The 15,036-nt window shown below is 43.8% G+C and overlaps 1 protein-coding gene across 1 annotated transcript in view; it reads right to left on the bottom strand.

The window, feature by feature from the left end:
- Positions 1-15,036, bottom strand: part of WDR19 (WD repeat domain 19) — a 123,013-nt gene that overhangs the window by 71,391 nt on the left and 36,586 nt on the right. Inside the window, exons 15-16 of the mRNA XM_074992613.1 lie at positions 8,454-8,603; positions 7,775-7,922 (exon numbers count right to left, since the gene is read on the bottom strand). Coding sequence (XP_074848714.1) covers positions 7,775-7,922; positions 8,454-8,603 — 298 coding nt within the window. The remainder of the gene's footprint in view (positions 1-7,774; positions 7,923-8,453; positions 8,604-15,036) is intronic.

Here is a 15,036-nt window from a genome sequence, read left to right as displayed (position 1 = left end):
GTAGCTGGAGGTCCATGGAGCACGCAACCAGAGGGCCAGGCAGCTGGCGGTGGCATCAGAAGGGAGTCTCAGCTGGTGGTCCAGGGAGCCTGTGGCAGCAACAGCAGTGCAGAGCCTGCAGTGGTGATGGAGAGCTGTGGATGGTGGTCTGGGAAGTTTGCACCAGTGGCAGCAGGAGGGAGCCTGCAGCATCAGCAGGAAGCTGTGTCTGGTGGCAGGGTGCCTGCAGCTGAAGGCCTGGGGAACCTGAGGTGATGAGGCATGGCCAGAGACCTCGTGGTGACCAGGTAGCAGAAGTGCAGCAGAAGGTGGCTGGGAAGTGAGAGCTGCTGCTGGGGTTGGGGGTCATTAACCTCCCCTGGTCTGGCAAAATCCTTGGTTTAGGACCATTCGGGTCCCAAGGGTGCCAGACCAAGGCAGTGCAATCTTTACTCCAGCTACAAAGGAACAATTGGCTGCCACACACAAAAATGGGAAATGACTGTCTAGAAAGCAGTACTGCAGAAAACGACCTGGGAATCATAGTTGATTACAGGTTAAATATTTAATCAATAGCAACACAGTAGGGGGAAGAAAAAACCCAGCAAACCTCATTCTAGGATGCAGTAATAACATGAGTGCTGTAAGGAAGACATAAAAAGCAATTCTTCTGCACTACTGCACTGGTCTGAACTGAAATACTGTGTCCAGTTCTGCGCATCAAATTTCAGAAAAGATGTGGACAAAATGGAGAAAATCCACAGAATAATGTATGAGGCAAGATTGAAAAAAGCTGGGTCATCCATCTGTAGAAGAGAAGACTGAGCAGGGACATGAACACATGATAAGCTTCAAGCACATAAAAGGTTGTTACAAAGAGGAAGGAGAAAAATTGTTTGCCTTAATCTCTGAGGATACAAGAAGCAATTGTCTTAAGTTGAGGTAAGGGCCTTTTAGTTTGGACATTCAGGAAAACTTCTTAACCATCGCAGTCATTATGCACTGGAATAAGTTGCCTAGGAAGACTGCAAATTTTTCCATTAATGGAGATTTCTGAGATCATCTTAGACATATATATGTCATGGATGGTCTAGATAATATTTAGGTCTGTCACGAGTGCAGGGGTGACCTCTTCAGGTCCCTTCTACAAGTCTATGATGTGGTTTTCTCACAAACAGTAGAGACAGGGTTGATGTTCATCACTGACCAAGAAAAAATGGAAGGCCGAATGTGTAGATTTTAAAGCCTGGGGTCTTGAACTCAGTCCAGTACTTACATGTGGATACGGGAGGAATGTACAAAAACAAAACAAAATCCCAACCAACTCAAACAACCTATTCTACTCTAAAATCTACTCATCTGAAAGAGGCGAAAAAAATGTATAAAATCTAACCAGAGACAATTTTGCTCTTTTGAAACTGCATCCCCCACACAACAAAAAGTCCTGTGGCACCTTATAAACTAACAGATATTTTGGAGCTTTGCCCACAAAAGCTCATGCTCCAAAATATCTGTTGGCCTATAAAGTGCCACAGGACTTCTTGTTGTTTTTGAAGACACAGACTAACTTGGCTACCTCTCTGATACATCCCACACACAGGATGACAGACAAACAGTTCCAGCCCATACTGTGTTGTGGAGAGAAAGGCTGGAGATGATGTTGTTCTTCCCCACTCTTTATCAACTTAGATGAAACCATGAGCAAACGCATGGGCAAACGCATGGGCCAACAGACACTACTTTCCAATTTGCCAGCTCTGGATGCATGGTACACTTGTGCAAATCCTCAGTGGAATACCACATGGGTAATCGCTTGAAGAAAAAAATATCACAATGCCATTATATAAATCCACTGTATGCCTATACTCTGAATACAGTGCACATTGCTGGTCACCTCACTTCAAGAAAGACAACTTAGACTTGGAAAACGTATCAAGAAGGGCAAAAAAAAAAGATTAAGGGTATTGAACAGTTTCCATATGAGGAGAGATTAAAAAGATTGCATCTGTTCAGCTGAGAAACCAGATGATTAAGGGGGCATATGATAGAGGCCTATAAAATCATGAAAGGTATGGAGAAAGCAAACAGAGAAGTGTTATTTAATGCTTTACGTAACATAGGTACTTCTTCATACAATGCACAGTGAACCTGTGGACCTTGTTGTTGAGGGATATTGTGAAGGACAAAAGCATAACTGCATTCAAAAAGATTAGATACGTTCATGGAGGACAGGTTAATCAGTAGCTATTAGCCAAGATAGTTATGGACACAACATTGTGCTCTGAGCATCCCTAGGCCTCGGACTGCAGGAACTAGATAACAAGGCATGGATCACTTGATATTCACTATCCTATTCTCTTTGTTTCCACTGGCACTGGTCACTGCTGGAAGACAGGATATTAGGCTGCTATGACCATTGGGCTGATCCTATGCAGTCTTTCTTATGAAACAAACTATGTCTACACTACGAGATAATATCGATTTTAAGTCAATTAGCCTGATTTTTTTCAAGTGCCTGTACTCACTGCAAATTTCATTAGATTGATTTATGGAGCACTAACATTGACTTATTGAAATCATAATATTGTAGTAACTTGACAGGTGTAGCATTCAGTTCAAATTTAAAATTCCAAATGAAGGGTAGCGAGGAAGTGCCATGTCTTAATATTGAATTCACTAGCCTCCAGACAGAGTGGCAGGACCAGTGTCACTTTAAGCCTTTCACAACATCTTGATCAGCATCCAGGAAGAAGAAGACATGCCCAAAGACTTTAAGGATGACACAATCATCTTGCTCTTCAAGAACAAGGGCAACAAAGGTGACTGTGGAAATTACTGGGGCATCTCCCTTCTCTGTACTGCTGGAAAGATCTTGGCTCGAGTCATTCTCAACCATCTGATCACCAGCATCTCAGAGAAGAACCTACCAGAGGCACACTGTGGTTTTCCCCCAGGCCACAGCACCATTGACATGATCATTGCTGTTCGTCAGGTCCACGAAAAGTGCATAGAGCAGAACTTGGATCTGTAAACTATCTTTATAGACCTGACCAAAGCATTTGACACATCAACAAAGAAGCCCTGTGGATTATCCTGTCAAAACTTGGCTGCCCGAGAAGACTCATTAACCTCATATGCCTATTCCACGATTACATGACTGGCTTTGTTCTTTCAAATGGCGAGTCCTCAGATCCATTTTAGATATCCAATGGTGTGAAGCAAGGGTGCGTGCTGGTCCCAGTGTTATTCAATCTCTTTTTCACAGGCGTCCTCAGCCATGCAGTTAGGGACCTGGACCATGGTGTCTACATAAAATACAGACTTGATTGGTCACTTTTTGACCTTCGTTGTCTGAATGCTAAAACCAAGACACTTGAGAGGCTCATCCTTGAAGCCCTTTTTGCTGACGACTGTACGCTTACGGCACATAAGGAATCTGATCTCCAGCTCCTTGTCAAGAAGTTTGCTGATGCCACTCGCCTCTTTGGTTTGACCATCAGCCTAGGAAAGACCGAGGTACTGTTTCAACCTGCTCCAGGATCTGCTGCTCTCCCCGCTTCAATCTTTATTGAAGGAACAGAGATAAAAACAGAGAGGAGTTCAAGTAAGTTGGCAGTGTGATAGCCAGTGATGGCTCCCTTCACAAAGAAATCAATGCCAGAATCTGCCAGGCCAGCCAGGCACGAGGACGTCTGAGAGCGTGAGTGTTGAACCAGCACAATAGCCAACAGTCCACTAAACTGACAGCGTACAAGGCTGTAGTCCTGACCAATCTCCTGTATGGCTGTGAAACCTGGACCCTGTACAGAAAACATATAAAACTGCTGGAGCGCTTCCACACACACAGCCTGAGGTTAATACTGCACATCCGATGGCAGGACAGAGTTACAAACCTGGAAGTCCTGGACAGAGCAGGAACCATGAGCATCGAAGCCACGATTCTGAAAGCCAACTTCGCTGGACAGGGCACGTCATACGAATGGAGGAGTCAAGAATCCCTAAGCAACTCTATGGTGAACTCTCCCAGGGCAAAAGGAATCAAGGTAGGCCTCGCAAGAGGTATAAAGACTGCGTGAAGGCCAACATTGCTCATGCTGGTTTAAAACCAGATCAGCTAGAGCAGCATGCAAAAGACCGAACAGGCTGGCGTGCTCTTGTACGACACGCATATGACAACTTTGAAGAGCAGTGACGCCTACACCTCATTGATGCTCATAAGAGAAAGAAAGCAACAGCAGCAGCCGCCCCAACAGAGCCAGGACAATTCCCTTGTCCCCCACTGTGAACTCCCATGCCATTCAAAGCTTGGACTCTTCAGCCACATGCAAGTCCACAACCGATGTGCCTGTGCAAGCTCAAGACATCATCGTTGGACATGACGGACTACCTACCAGCCTCCAGACATGTCCTGTATGTGCCTGACAATGCCCCATAGTTCTCTGCTCTGGCCTCTTCCATCTCCTGGAAGCCCATGGCTGTAGGTTCATGAGAGGCTGAAAAATCTCTTTTTCTTTGCTAGTAGTATGGCTGTGGGGTCTGTGGTTCTGTGCATACTAGCTGCCTTTTTTTTCTGTGCTGCCTGGTGCCAGCCGCTGGCCCCCCATACCATGTGGCATCTAAGCTGCGGGTGGGGGTCGTGCTTGTCTGGTAGGACAAGAAACTTCTTTTCAGCCACTTACATGTTCTCTCACCCCCCACATCTCCTCCCTCCCCTCCCTGAGAGGCGCCACACATTCTGGAACTTTCCCTTGCTTACATCACGTGGCAGCTAGTCTGTGGGTGGGGGTCGTGCTTAGACGAGAAACTTCTTTTCAGATGCTTACATCTTCTCCTGACCCCCACATCCCCTTCCTTTCCACCTCCCGGAAGCATACACAGTCTGTAACTTTCCTGTGCCCAGCCGCATCATGTGGCTTGACCCCAAACCAATAAAAGGGTGTGCTGCACAAGGTGCCCAGCAGCTTGTGAGCTGTGAAGGTCACAATTTTTGGGTGCTGGTTGTAGCTTGCGGTTTCTCAGCTGCTCGAGGGAAGTCTCCCTCACTGGTCACGATTTTCAGGTGCTGGCTGGCTGTAGGCTGGGGTCCTTCAACCGCCCAAGGGATGTATCACTCAATGATCACAATTTTCAGGTGCTGGCTGTAAGTCTGAGGTCTTTCAGCCAAGCAGGAGATGTCTCCATCGGCAGTCATGATTTTTGGATGCTGGTTGTGTAGCCGGGTGTCTTTTAGCCATCCTGAACCGTACATGTTTCAATGAAGGCAATGTAGTAGCTATACAAGTCCCACAGTTCTGGAAGTAAGAATATGCTTGTTCTGAGAGTCTTTTTTTGGCAGGTGCAAACCTGGCTGTAGTCTGGGGTCTTTTAGCCACCCGGAGGATGTTTCCCTTGCTGGTCATGACTTTCAGGGCTGGCTATAGTCTGGGGTCTCTTAGCCACCACAAACTGTAACTGTTTCAATGATTCATTCGTGTTTCAGTGTAGCATCTGAGTCTACTAAAGGTTTTCTTTTCCAGGACGCCTAAATCCAGATTCAGGTCCAAACATAATCAAACCCTCGGCACATTGCTAATAGGGGCAGGTAGTAGATCTCCCTGGGTGGTCATGCTTTTCTGGGCTGGCTAAAGTCTGCTGTCTTTTAGCTGCCCTGAGCTGTTGCTGTTTCAATGATTTATTCGAGTTTCGGTGTAGCGCCTGGGTCTATTTAGGGTGTTCTTTTCCAGGAGGCCTAAATCCAGATTCAGGTCCAAACATAATCAAAGCTTATGCATGCTGCTAATAGGGGGAGGTAGTGGGTCTCCCTGAGTGGTCACAATTTTTGAGGCTGGCTAGAGTCTGTTGTCTTTTATCTGTCCCAAGCCATTATTGTTTCAATGATTCATTCAAGTTTCAGTGTAGCACCTGTGTCTATTTAAACATATTCTTCTTTTAAGGGTCTTCTTTGCCAGGAGGTCTAAATCCAGATCCAAGCCTGCAAAGGATCAGTGCTTTTGCACCCCGTTTTCAAAAACCTGTCGGTTGGGACAGGTTTACTACCCCTCTCCTCCTCTCCCCTCAATTATAAAAAGCACATCACTTACAAAGGCAAGCCAGGGCCCTGGCTGGAAAAAGGGACGTTTGTTTAACACAGCAGGGAAAGAGTTGAAAGAAACGTGGGAAGATGTAGTCAGATGCTCCACAAGTAGATGTGGGTATTTTTTTCCCACGCTGCGGTAGTGAAAACAGCCAGAAGGCTATGGGGCTCAAGGAACTGTGGGATAGGTTCCCACAATACACTGCTGCAGCACTCGATTTAAGCTACTTGTGTGTGGCAGCAATAAGTCAACTTCGTAGGGAGCATGTGGGAAGATGAGGATGCTCAAAATCGAATGGATAAAACAGTGTTAATAAATCTAATTTAATAAATTCGATTTTAGCTCATAGTGTAGATGCAGCCTCAGTTTATTGTATTTTTAGTGACGCTAAAAATGACTTCAACTTTGCTCGAAGTTTGCCTATGCATCAAAGACACAGTGAATACCAGTTGGCCTGCAATATTAAGGAGCAGTTCTCCAGCTGCTCATAAATTGACTGATACTAAACAAAGGTGAAAGTAGGATGGTACAGCTTATTGGTAAGAATCAGACATCAGTACTGGCCCATAGGTGACTGATACTAACGTGCTACGGGAGCACTTTAAGGACCCTCATTACACCCACAGCCTCTTTTGCTTCCTTCCCATGCCAACTGGTGGCCCTGCTATAGGGTGCAGCAGTGCTGTTGCAGGGGTGCGGACAAGGGGAGCAAAAGGAGCAGCTGCCCCAAGGCACAGCAATTTAATAGGGCCCAGGGCTTCCAGTCACTGTGGTAGTGGCCAGGAGCCTTGGGGATCCCCATGAACAACTGGCTTGGGGAGTCTGGCCCCAGCCCTGCCCCTTCCACCTGTCATCCTGCCTCTTCCAGGGGCTCAGAGATTGCGCCCCCCCAAACACACACACCTTGCTAAGGACCCTGGTGTACCACTAGTCCTGGCATTTACAGTAAACCCTCAATTTAATAGACTAATGGGAGAAAGGGGTTTCCGTTAATGCCAAAAGTCTGTTATATCCAAATGGTTACACCGTATGATGATGCACTGACCTTCCCAGCCCATCACTCACTCCTGTCCTCTGCCCCCACTTTCCTTCCTCACCTCCTGCCTCATTCTTCCCCTCACACCTCCCTCTCCCTCTCCCAATAACCAGAAGAGGAGCTGAATGCCAGCCTAGCTCTTTCCACCTCCTGCAGCGCACAGCACCGCAGCTCCTCCAGCCCCTCGCTCCGAGCAGCCTGCGCGAAGGTAGTGTTTTTTACATAGCTAAATGTAAAACTAGGCTAAAATATCTAGATGAGCTGGTATACCCCCAGAATCCCTCTAAGAACCCCCAGGTGTACACATACCCCTTACTGAGAACCATTACATTAGATAACTTAGCTTAAAATTCTGATTAAAATTGAACATGAGCTTTGTGAGAAAGTATCCAGCACATATTTCTCACAAATATTCAACATAACTGGCAGACTAAAGGCCACGGACTAAAGTAATAAGAAAACTGCAGGTTAATACTGAAATGCCTTGTGAGAGCTGTGTGACAAACTAATACAGTACCTTCATACTTCATGCATGGCTGAAAATACTTACCAGTATTCATTCACATGCAGCAAAGTCACATTGTCATAAATTTAAGAGGTAATATTCAATATTATTGTGTAAAGTGTTCTAATTTTAATTGTCATAAAATGTCGGATAGCTAATAAGATTAACCATTTACAGTACCTTGTATGGTATCCTTATGGAAGATACAAGTATATACTTTGTCATCATCGTAAGCAGCAAATACACCTTTATCTATTGGACAATTTTCCCACAGAATGCCTTTAATGGTTGGTGAAAAATTTGGGATCTCATGCACACCATCATTTATCTACAAAATAATAGTATAAAAATTACTTTGTAAGTAAAAAGCCAATGAGACACACTGCATAGTGTGATCAATTCTTCTCAGCCATCTCATAAAAGATGCCAAAGCAACACATAATCCAGAAACAGATTATGATAATTACTGAGAATGTGGACTGTCTGCTACAGATGTTGAGTCCAAGAGCATAACAGGCTTAAAACATGAAACATTAATACCAAGAAGAGAAAATACCTAGCAACATTAGATAAGTTTAGGGATTATAAATATATATAAAAACCAACTGCTGGAATTAAGAAGAAACTTTTTCCACAGGAAAGCTTACTCTGATCAGTATAGCAACTTCTATGCCCCCATATATTATTACTAGGGTGTTTCCCTCAGTCACCTTACTACTTCTATTTTTTTTTATTTTGGGTGGCAAATCAATCCAATTGGCAAGTAGTTCTTTATGCTGTTATGAAACACACCATACAGTAGAAACAACTTACAGATAACCTGGCTTGTAAGTAAAGTGAAATGAATGAATTGACTTACAGGGCAATATACAAAGCCATCACTTTTGTCATCAATGAAAACCAGTCTGGTTCCACTGGGATCTGGAAAGATTTTTCTCACACTGACAGGATGTCGATATTCATTCACATATTGCCAGTCTTCAATGTAGAAATACTGAATAACACCTGTCTAATAATGAATAATAGAACAACCAGAATAATGGTATCACAGAAGCAACTATAATGTAAACAATGTTAAGGTGTTCTGTCTTATGATATAGAATCATAGAACACTAGGACCGGAAGGGGCCTCGAGAGGCCATCGAGTCCAGTCCCCTGCCCTGACGGCAGGACCGACCACTATCTACACCATCCCTGATAGACATCTATCTAATCTGTTCTTAAATATCTCCAGCGAGGGAGATTCCACAACCTCCCTTGGCAACTTATTCCAGTACTTGACCACCCTGACAGTTAGGAACTTTTTCCTAATGTTCAACCTAAACTTCCCTCGCTGCAGCTTAAGTCCATTGCCTCTTGTTCTCTCCTCAGGGCCAAGAAGAACAAGTTTTCTCCCTCCTCCTTATGACACCCTTTAAAATATCTGAAAACCGCTATCATGTCCCCCCTCAATCTTCTCTTTTCCAAGCTAAACAAGCCCAATTCTTTCAGCCTTTCTTCATAAGTCATGTTCTCCAGACCTTTTTTCATTCTAGTTGCTCTTTTCTGGACCTTCTCTAATTTCTCCACATCTTTCTTGAATTGGAGTGCCCAGAACTGGACACAATATTCCAGCTGAGGCCTAACCAGCGCAGAGTAGAGCGGAAGAATGATTTCTCGTGTCTTGTTCACAACACACCTGCTAATGCATCCCAGAATCATGTTTGCTTTTTTTGCAACAGCATCGCACTGTTGACTCATATTTAACTTGTGATCTATTAGAACCCCTAGATCCCTTTCTGCTGTGCTCCTTCCTAGACAGTCTTTTCCCATTCTGTATGTGTGAAACAGATTATTCCTTCCTAAGTGCAGCACCTTACATTTATCTTTATTAAACTTCATCCTGTTTACTTCAGACCATTTCTCCAATTTATCTAGATCATTCTGAATTATGACCCTATCCTCCAAGGTAGTTGCAACCCCTCCCAGCTTGGTATCATCTGCAAACTTAATAAGCGTACTTTCTATGCCAATATCCAAATCATTAATGAAGATATTGAACAGAACTGGTCCCAAAACAGACCCCTGCGGAACCCTACTTGTTATGCTTTTCCAGCAGGATTGAGCACCATTAACAACTACTCTCTGGGTACGATTAGCCAGCCAGTTATGCACCCACCTTATTGCAGCCCCATTTAAGTTGGACTTGCCTAGTTTGTCGATAAGAATATTATGCGAGACCGTATCAAATGCTTTACTAAAGTCTAGGTATACCACATCCACTGCTTCTCCCTTATCTACAAGTCTCGTTATCATGTCAAAAAAAGCTATCAGGTTGGTTTGACATGATTTGTTTTTTACAAAACCATGCTGGCTGTTCCCTATCACTTTACTACCTTCCAAGTGCTTGCAGATGACTTCCTTAACTACCTGCTCCATTACCTTTCCTGGCACAGAAGTTAAGCTGACTGGCCTGTAATTTCCTGGGTTGTTCTTGTTCCCCTTTTTGTAGATGGGCACTACATTTGCCCTCTTCCAGTCTTCTGGAATCTCTCCTGTCTCCCATGACTTTCCAAAAATGAGAGCTAACGGCTCAGCTACCTCTTCTATCAGCTCCTTGAGGATTCTAGGATGCATTTCATCAGGCCCTGGTGACTTGCAGACATCTAATTTTTCCAAATGGTTTTTAATTTGTTCTTTTTTTATTTCAAAAACTAACTCTACCCCTTTTCCTCCAGCATTCACTATGTCAGGCATTCCTTCAGACTTCTCTGTGAAGACCGAAACAAAGAAGTCATTTAGCATCTCTGCCATTTCCAAGTTCCCCGTTACTGTTTCTCCCTCCTCACTGAGCAATGGCCCTACCCTGTCCTTGGTCTTCCTCTTGTTTCTAATATATTTGTAAAAGGCCTTCTTGTTACCCTTTATGCCTGTAGCTAGTTGGATCTCATTTTGTGCCTTAGCCTTTCTAATTTTCCTCCTGCATTCCTGTGTTATTTGCCTATGTTCATTCTTTGTAATTTGTCATAGTTTCCATTTTTTATAGGATTCCTTTTTTAGTTTGAGATCATGCAGGATCTCCTTGTTAAGCCAAGGCGGTCCTTGCCCATATTTACTACCTTTCCTACATAGGGGAATAGCTTGTTTTTGGGCCCTTAATAATGTCTCTTTGAAAAAATGCCAACTCTCCTCAGTTGTTTTTCCCCTCAGTTTTTCCTCCCATGGGATCTTACCTACCAGCTCTCTGAGTTTACCAAAATCTGCCTTCCTGAAATCCATCATCTCTGTTTTGCTGTTTTCCCTCCTACCAGTCCTTAGAATTGTGAATTCTATGATTTCATGATCACTTTCACCCAAGCAGCCTCCCACTTTCAAATTCTCGACCAAGTCCTCCTTATTTGTTAAAATCAAATCCAGAACAGTTTCTCCCCTGGTGGCTTTTTCAACTTTTTGGAATAAAAAATTGTCTCCAATGCAGTCTAAGAATTCATTGGATAGTCTGTGCCCCGCTGTATTAGTGTCCCAGCATATATCTGGATAGTTAAAGTCCCCCATCACCACCAAATCCTGGGCTCTGGATGATTTTGTTAGTTGTTTAAAAAAAAGCATCATCCACCTCTTCCACCTGGTTAGGTGGCCTGTAGTAGACTCCTAACAGGACATCACCCTTGTTTTTAACCCCTCTTAAACTAACCCACAGACTCTCAACACGTCCATCTCCTATGTCCATCTCAACCTCAGTCCAAGTGTGTACATTTTTTATATATAAGGCAACACCTCCCCCCTTTTTTCCCTGTCTATCTTTCCTAACCAGGCTGTAGCCTTCAATACCAACATTCCAATCATGTGTATTATCCCACCAAGTTTCTGTGATGCCAATGATATCATAGTTGTATTTTTTTTATTAGCACTTCCAGTTCTTCCTGCTTATTACCCATACTTCTTGCATTGGTATATAGGCATCTTAGATATTGATTTGAACTTTCCCCCCAGTGTTTACCTGGCCCTCTTTTTACTCTGACATTGTTGCCCATGCTCCCTCCTACTTCCAACCCATCTCCCAGGTTTCCATGTTCTCCACTTACCTGCGGGCTTTGCTCCCTGTCCCCGGCAAACCTAGTTTAAAGCCCTCCTCACCAGGTTAGCAAGTCTGTGTCCGAATATGGTCTTTCCCCATTTATGACTTATAAATCCCTAAATGGATTGGGTTCACAGTATTTAAAGGACCATCTTTTCCCATATGAACCTGCCCAGGGATTGAGGTCAGCTGGGGAGGCTCTGCTCACTCTTCCCCCATTTAAGGAAATAAGATTAACATCAACAAGGAATGGGGCCTTCTCAGCCTTCACTCCCAGGCTGTGGAATTCTCCTCCTTGGGATATTCGCATGGTGCCAACATTAACATTGTGCCAGCACTAGGTTAAAGCCACCCTTTTTACTCAGGCTTTTATTGGTGTCCAAATTTGTGTGTGCGCTCCTTCCTGCAAAATGTTTTAGTGGTTTTATGTCCTTTTGGAGCTTTGTATTCTTAAATCTTTTTATATATGTTTATATTTTTAAAAAATTTTGTAAGCCACCTCGAACATTTTAATAGAGGTAGGGTAAAAATATTTTAAATAAATAAACAATAAATAATATAATTCATTATGATGGAGTTACTATAATTTTATTCAATTTGAACATTTTACTCTGTTCTATCTTGGCAGGCTAAGCACTAAGAGAATTCAGAGAACAGTATTTGCTTATCTTTGGCTTTCTTTTTCCCATTAGCAGACACTTTGGAGGGATGGTAGGAGAATTTAGGGCATCTTTTGAGGCAACCTTGATCAACCTCTCTGAATATGTTCCCCCCAGTTGCCAAAGAGACAAAACATTCTTCAATATATTCTGGTAAAACAGAGGAGCAGAAAAGACACTTTTTTATCTCTGAACTCTTTGCTGAGCAGTTTCCCCGTACAACGTTGCCCCGGTAGCAGGGGAAAGCTGCGAAACCAGCACAGAGAAATGAAACCTCCCTCCAAATAATTAAAATTCTAAGCCAACTTAAAACAACCTAGAAGTGGGTTTAGAAAAAGTTCTGGAGAAAACGTGAGAGATTTCCTTGTTTCAGCAGTCTGCGGACAAAGGTCTGCTACTTTGTTTACAGTTCTGTAAGAAGGGAGAACTGGATGGCTCTTATCTTAATATGGAAAAATCTTCAGGAATTATTTTCAGTTTCCTCTTATATGTACAGAAGATATTTGAAAAATCATATAAAAATATCCAAATGTAAAACTCTTACATACCTGATTGTTCAACTGTGAATTTAGTATAATCAGTAACATCTTAATAATACTTCTACAAATTAAATAACCAAAAAGCCCAATAATTATTACAAAAATGACAAAGGACCTTTTAACTCTGTTACTTAGGCAATAATGGTGTTGGAGACTGAAAAACTACATTTTATTCAGAACCTCAACATATCTTATGAAAAGTACTTAAAGGCTCAATCCTTAGAAGTGCAGGTTGAATCTCTCTCATCTGGCACCCTTGTGATCTGACAGGTGCCTGATAAGAGAATTTGCTGGATGATGGGCAGTTAATATTTTGTAGCACATTACCAAGATTTCCACTGCTTATTGGCCACTTAGAAAACATTTAAGAGTAAATTAGACCTAAATAACAGCACAGAACACTAAGAGCCAGAACTGGTGACTATAAACAAACGTTACAGGACCATGGAAAACTTGGCTACACCCATGATCAAGTGGTCATCCAGCTAACTAAAATCATGCTGAATTATGGAGTTTGCCAGATGAGTTCCAAATTAGAGAAGTTCAACCTGTACTGCATGCCCTGAACTTCCACTGAAATCAGTAGAAATGGAAGGTACTAGATGACAGGACAGGGATCACTTTGTTGGATTACCTGTTCTCTTCACTCCCTCTGGGTCATCTAGTATTGGCCATTGTTGGAAGACAGGGTATTTGGCTAGGTGGATTAGGTCTGATCCAGTATGGCCGTTCTTCAAAGCTACCCTTTTTCCCCAAATAACTCTGACACAAGAGATTTCTCAGCTGCTGTATACCGCATTAGGAATACGGCTTTAAAGAACATTGCCCTGACGCCACTAGCTGAAGCAAGGGAAGAATTAAAATTAAACTTATTTAAATTAGTAACAATTTGAGTGGTGACGGTGAATCCTAATGTTAAGATGAATATAAATGTATAATGGTTTAGCAACTAATAAAGATAGTATTAAGTTGTTACAGCCAGGGATAACAAGATGATGGTCACAGACTACCACAGCCAGAGAAACTAAAATGGTGGTCTTGCAGTAATTTGGCCTATAGCAAACAGGCAGCCTCAGGTAAGATAAAGGTCATTCAAAAACTTGAAGGGAGGGGTCAATCAAGTATGGCACAGCTTTAGAACCAGGGCCAGCTTCGACTGACTGGTGAATTTAGCAGCTGTGACTGGCTTACAAGAAAAGAGCAATCACATTTGGCCTAAATATAACTGGAGGACTGGTATGCTAACAAGAAAGACTGAGGAAGCAACCATTCAGAATAGGCCAAAAGACGTATATAAGACAGAAAGCTCAGAGGCTTGAGTATGTGGGTTAGTCAGGGTCAGAGACCATTGCAGAGTGAGCAGAAGGAAGAGGTTGTCAGCAGGAGAAGCCAGAAGAATGAAATCACTAAAGAAAGAAAGAAAAGGCAAGTGGGTGGTTGTGGCATATCAAACAATCTCCACAAGTAGTGAGAGTAGCAGAGAAACGACGACAGCAGCAGTAGCTAAGAAGTAGCTGTGATAGAACAGAAGAACTACAGTAAACCCTCAAGTTAGGCAGGGGTTGCGTTCCAGCAACCCCCACATAACTCAAATTTTCATGCACATGGCTGGTCAGTTTCCCAGGTCCCTCAAGTGGCAGGGTGATGGGAACCAGACTGCAGCCTGGTTCCTGGCTTCCAGAGGGGCGGGAGCCAAGAACCAGAGGCAGCCTAGTTCCCATCTCCCTGCCACTTGTGGGACCTGGGAAACTGAGCAGCACATGGCTAGTCAGTTTCCGGGTCCTGCTTGCAGTGGTGAGATGGCAACCAGGTTGCCACTTGGCTCCCAGCTCTCTGCCACTTAGGGGGCCCAGGAAACTGACCAGCTATGACCAAGGAGTGGAGGGGAGCCGGGTCAGTTTCCTGGCTATGAGCTGGTCAGTTTCCTGGGTCCTACAAGTGGCAAGGAGCTAGGAACCAGGAAGCAGCCTGGCTCCTGGCTCCCCTCCACTCCTTGGAGCCAGTAAACTGAGCAGGGCTGCTGCCCTGGTCAGTTTCCTGGCTCTACAAGTGGAGGGGTGCTGGGACTCAGGCTACCACCTGGTTTCCAGCTGCCCACTACTCCGGGGACCAGGAAACCGCTTCTATCAGGAGTGGGCACCAAGAGTCAGGCTGCTGCTCCTGCCAGGAACAGCCTCCTGAGTCTCG

The sequence above is a fragment of the Carettochelys insculpta genome, chromosome 4 (assembly GCF_033958435.1).
Source record: "Carettochelys insculpta isolate YL-2023 chromosome 4, ASM3395843v1, whole genome shotgun sequence".
Taxonomy (NCBI): domain Eukaryota; kingdom Metazoa; phylum Chordata; order Testudines; family Carettochelyidae; genus Carettochelys; species Carettochelys insculpta.
The sequence above is the reverse complement of the archived record's forward strand: the minus strand, read 5'-3'. Positions and strand labels throughout refer to the sequence as shown.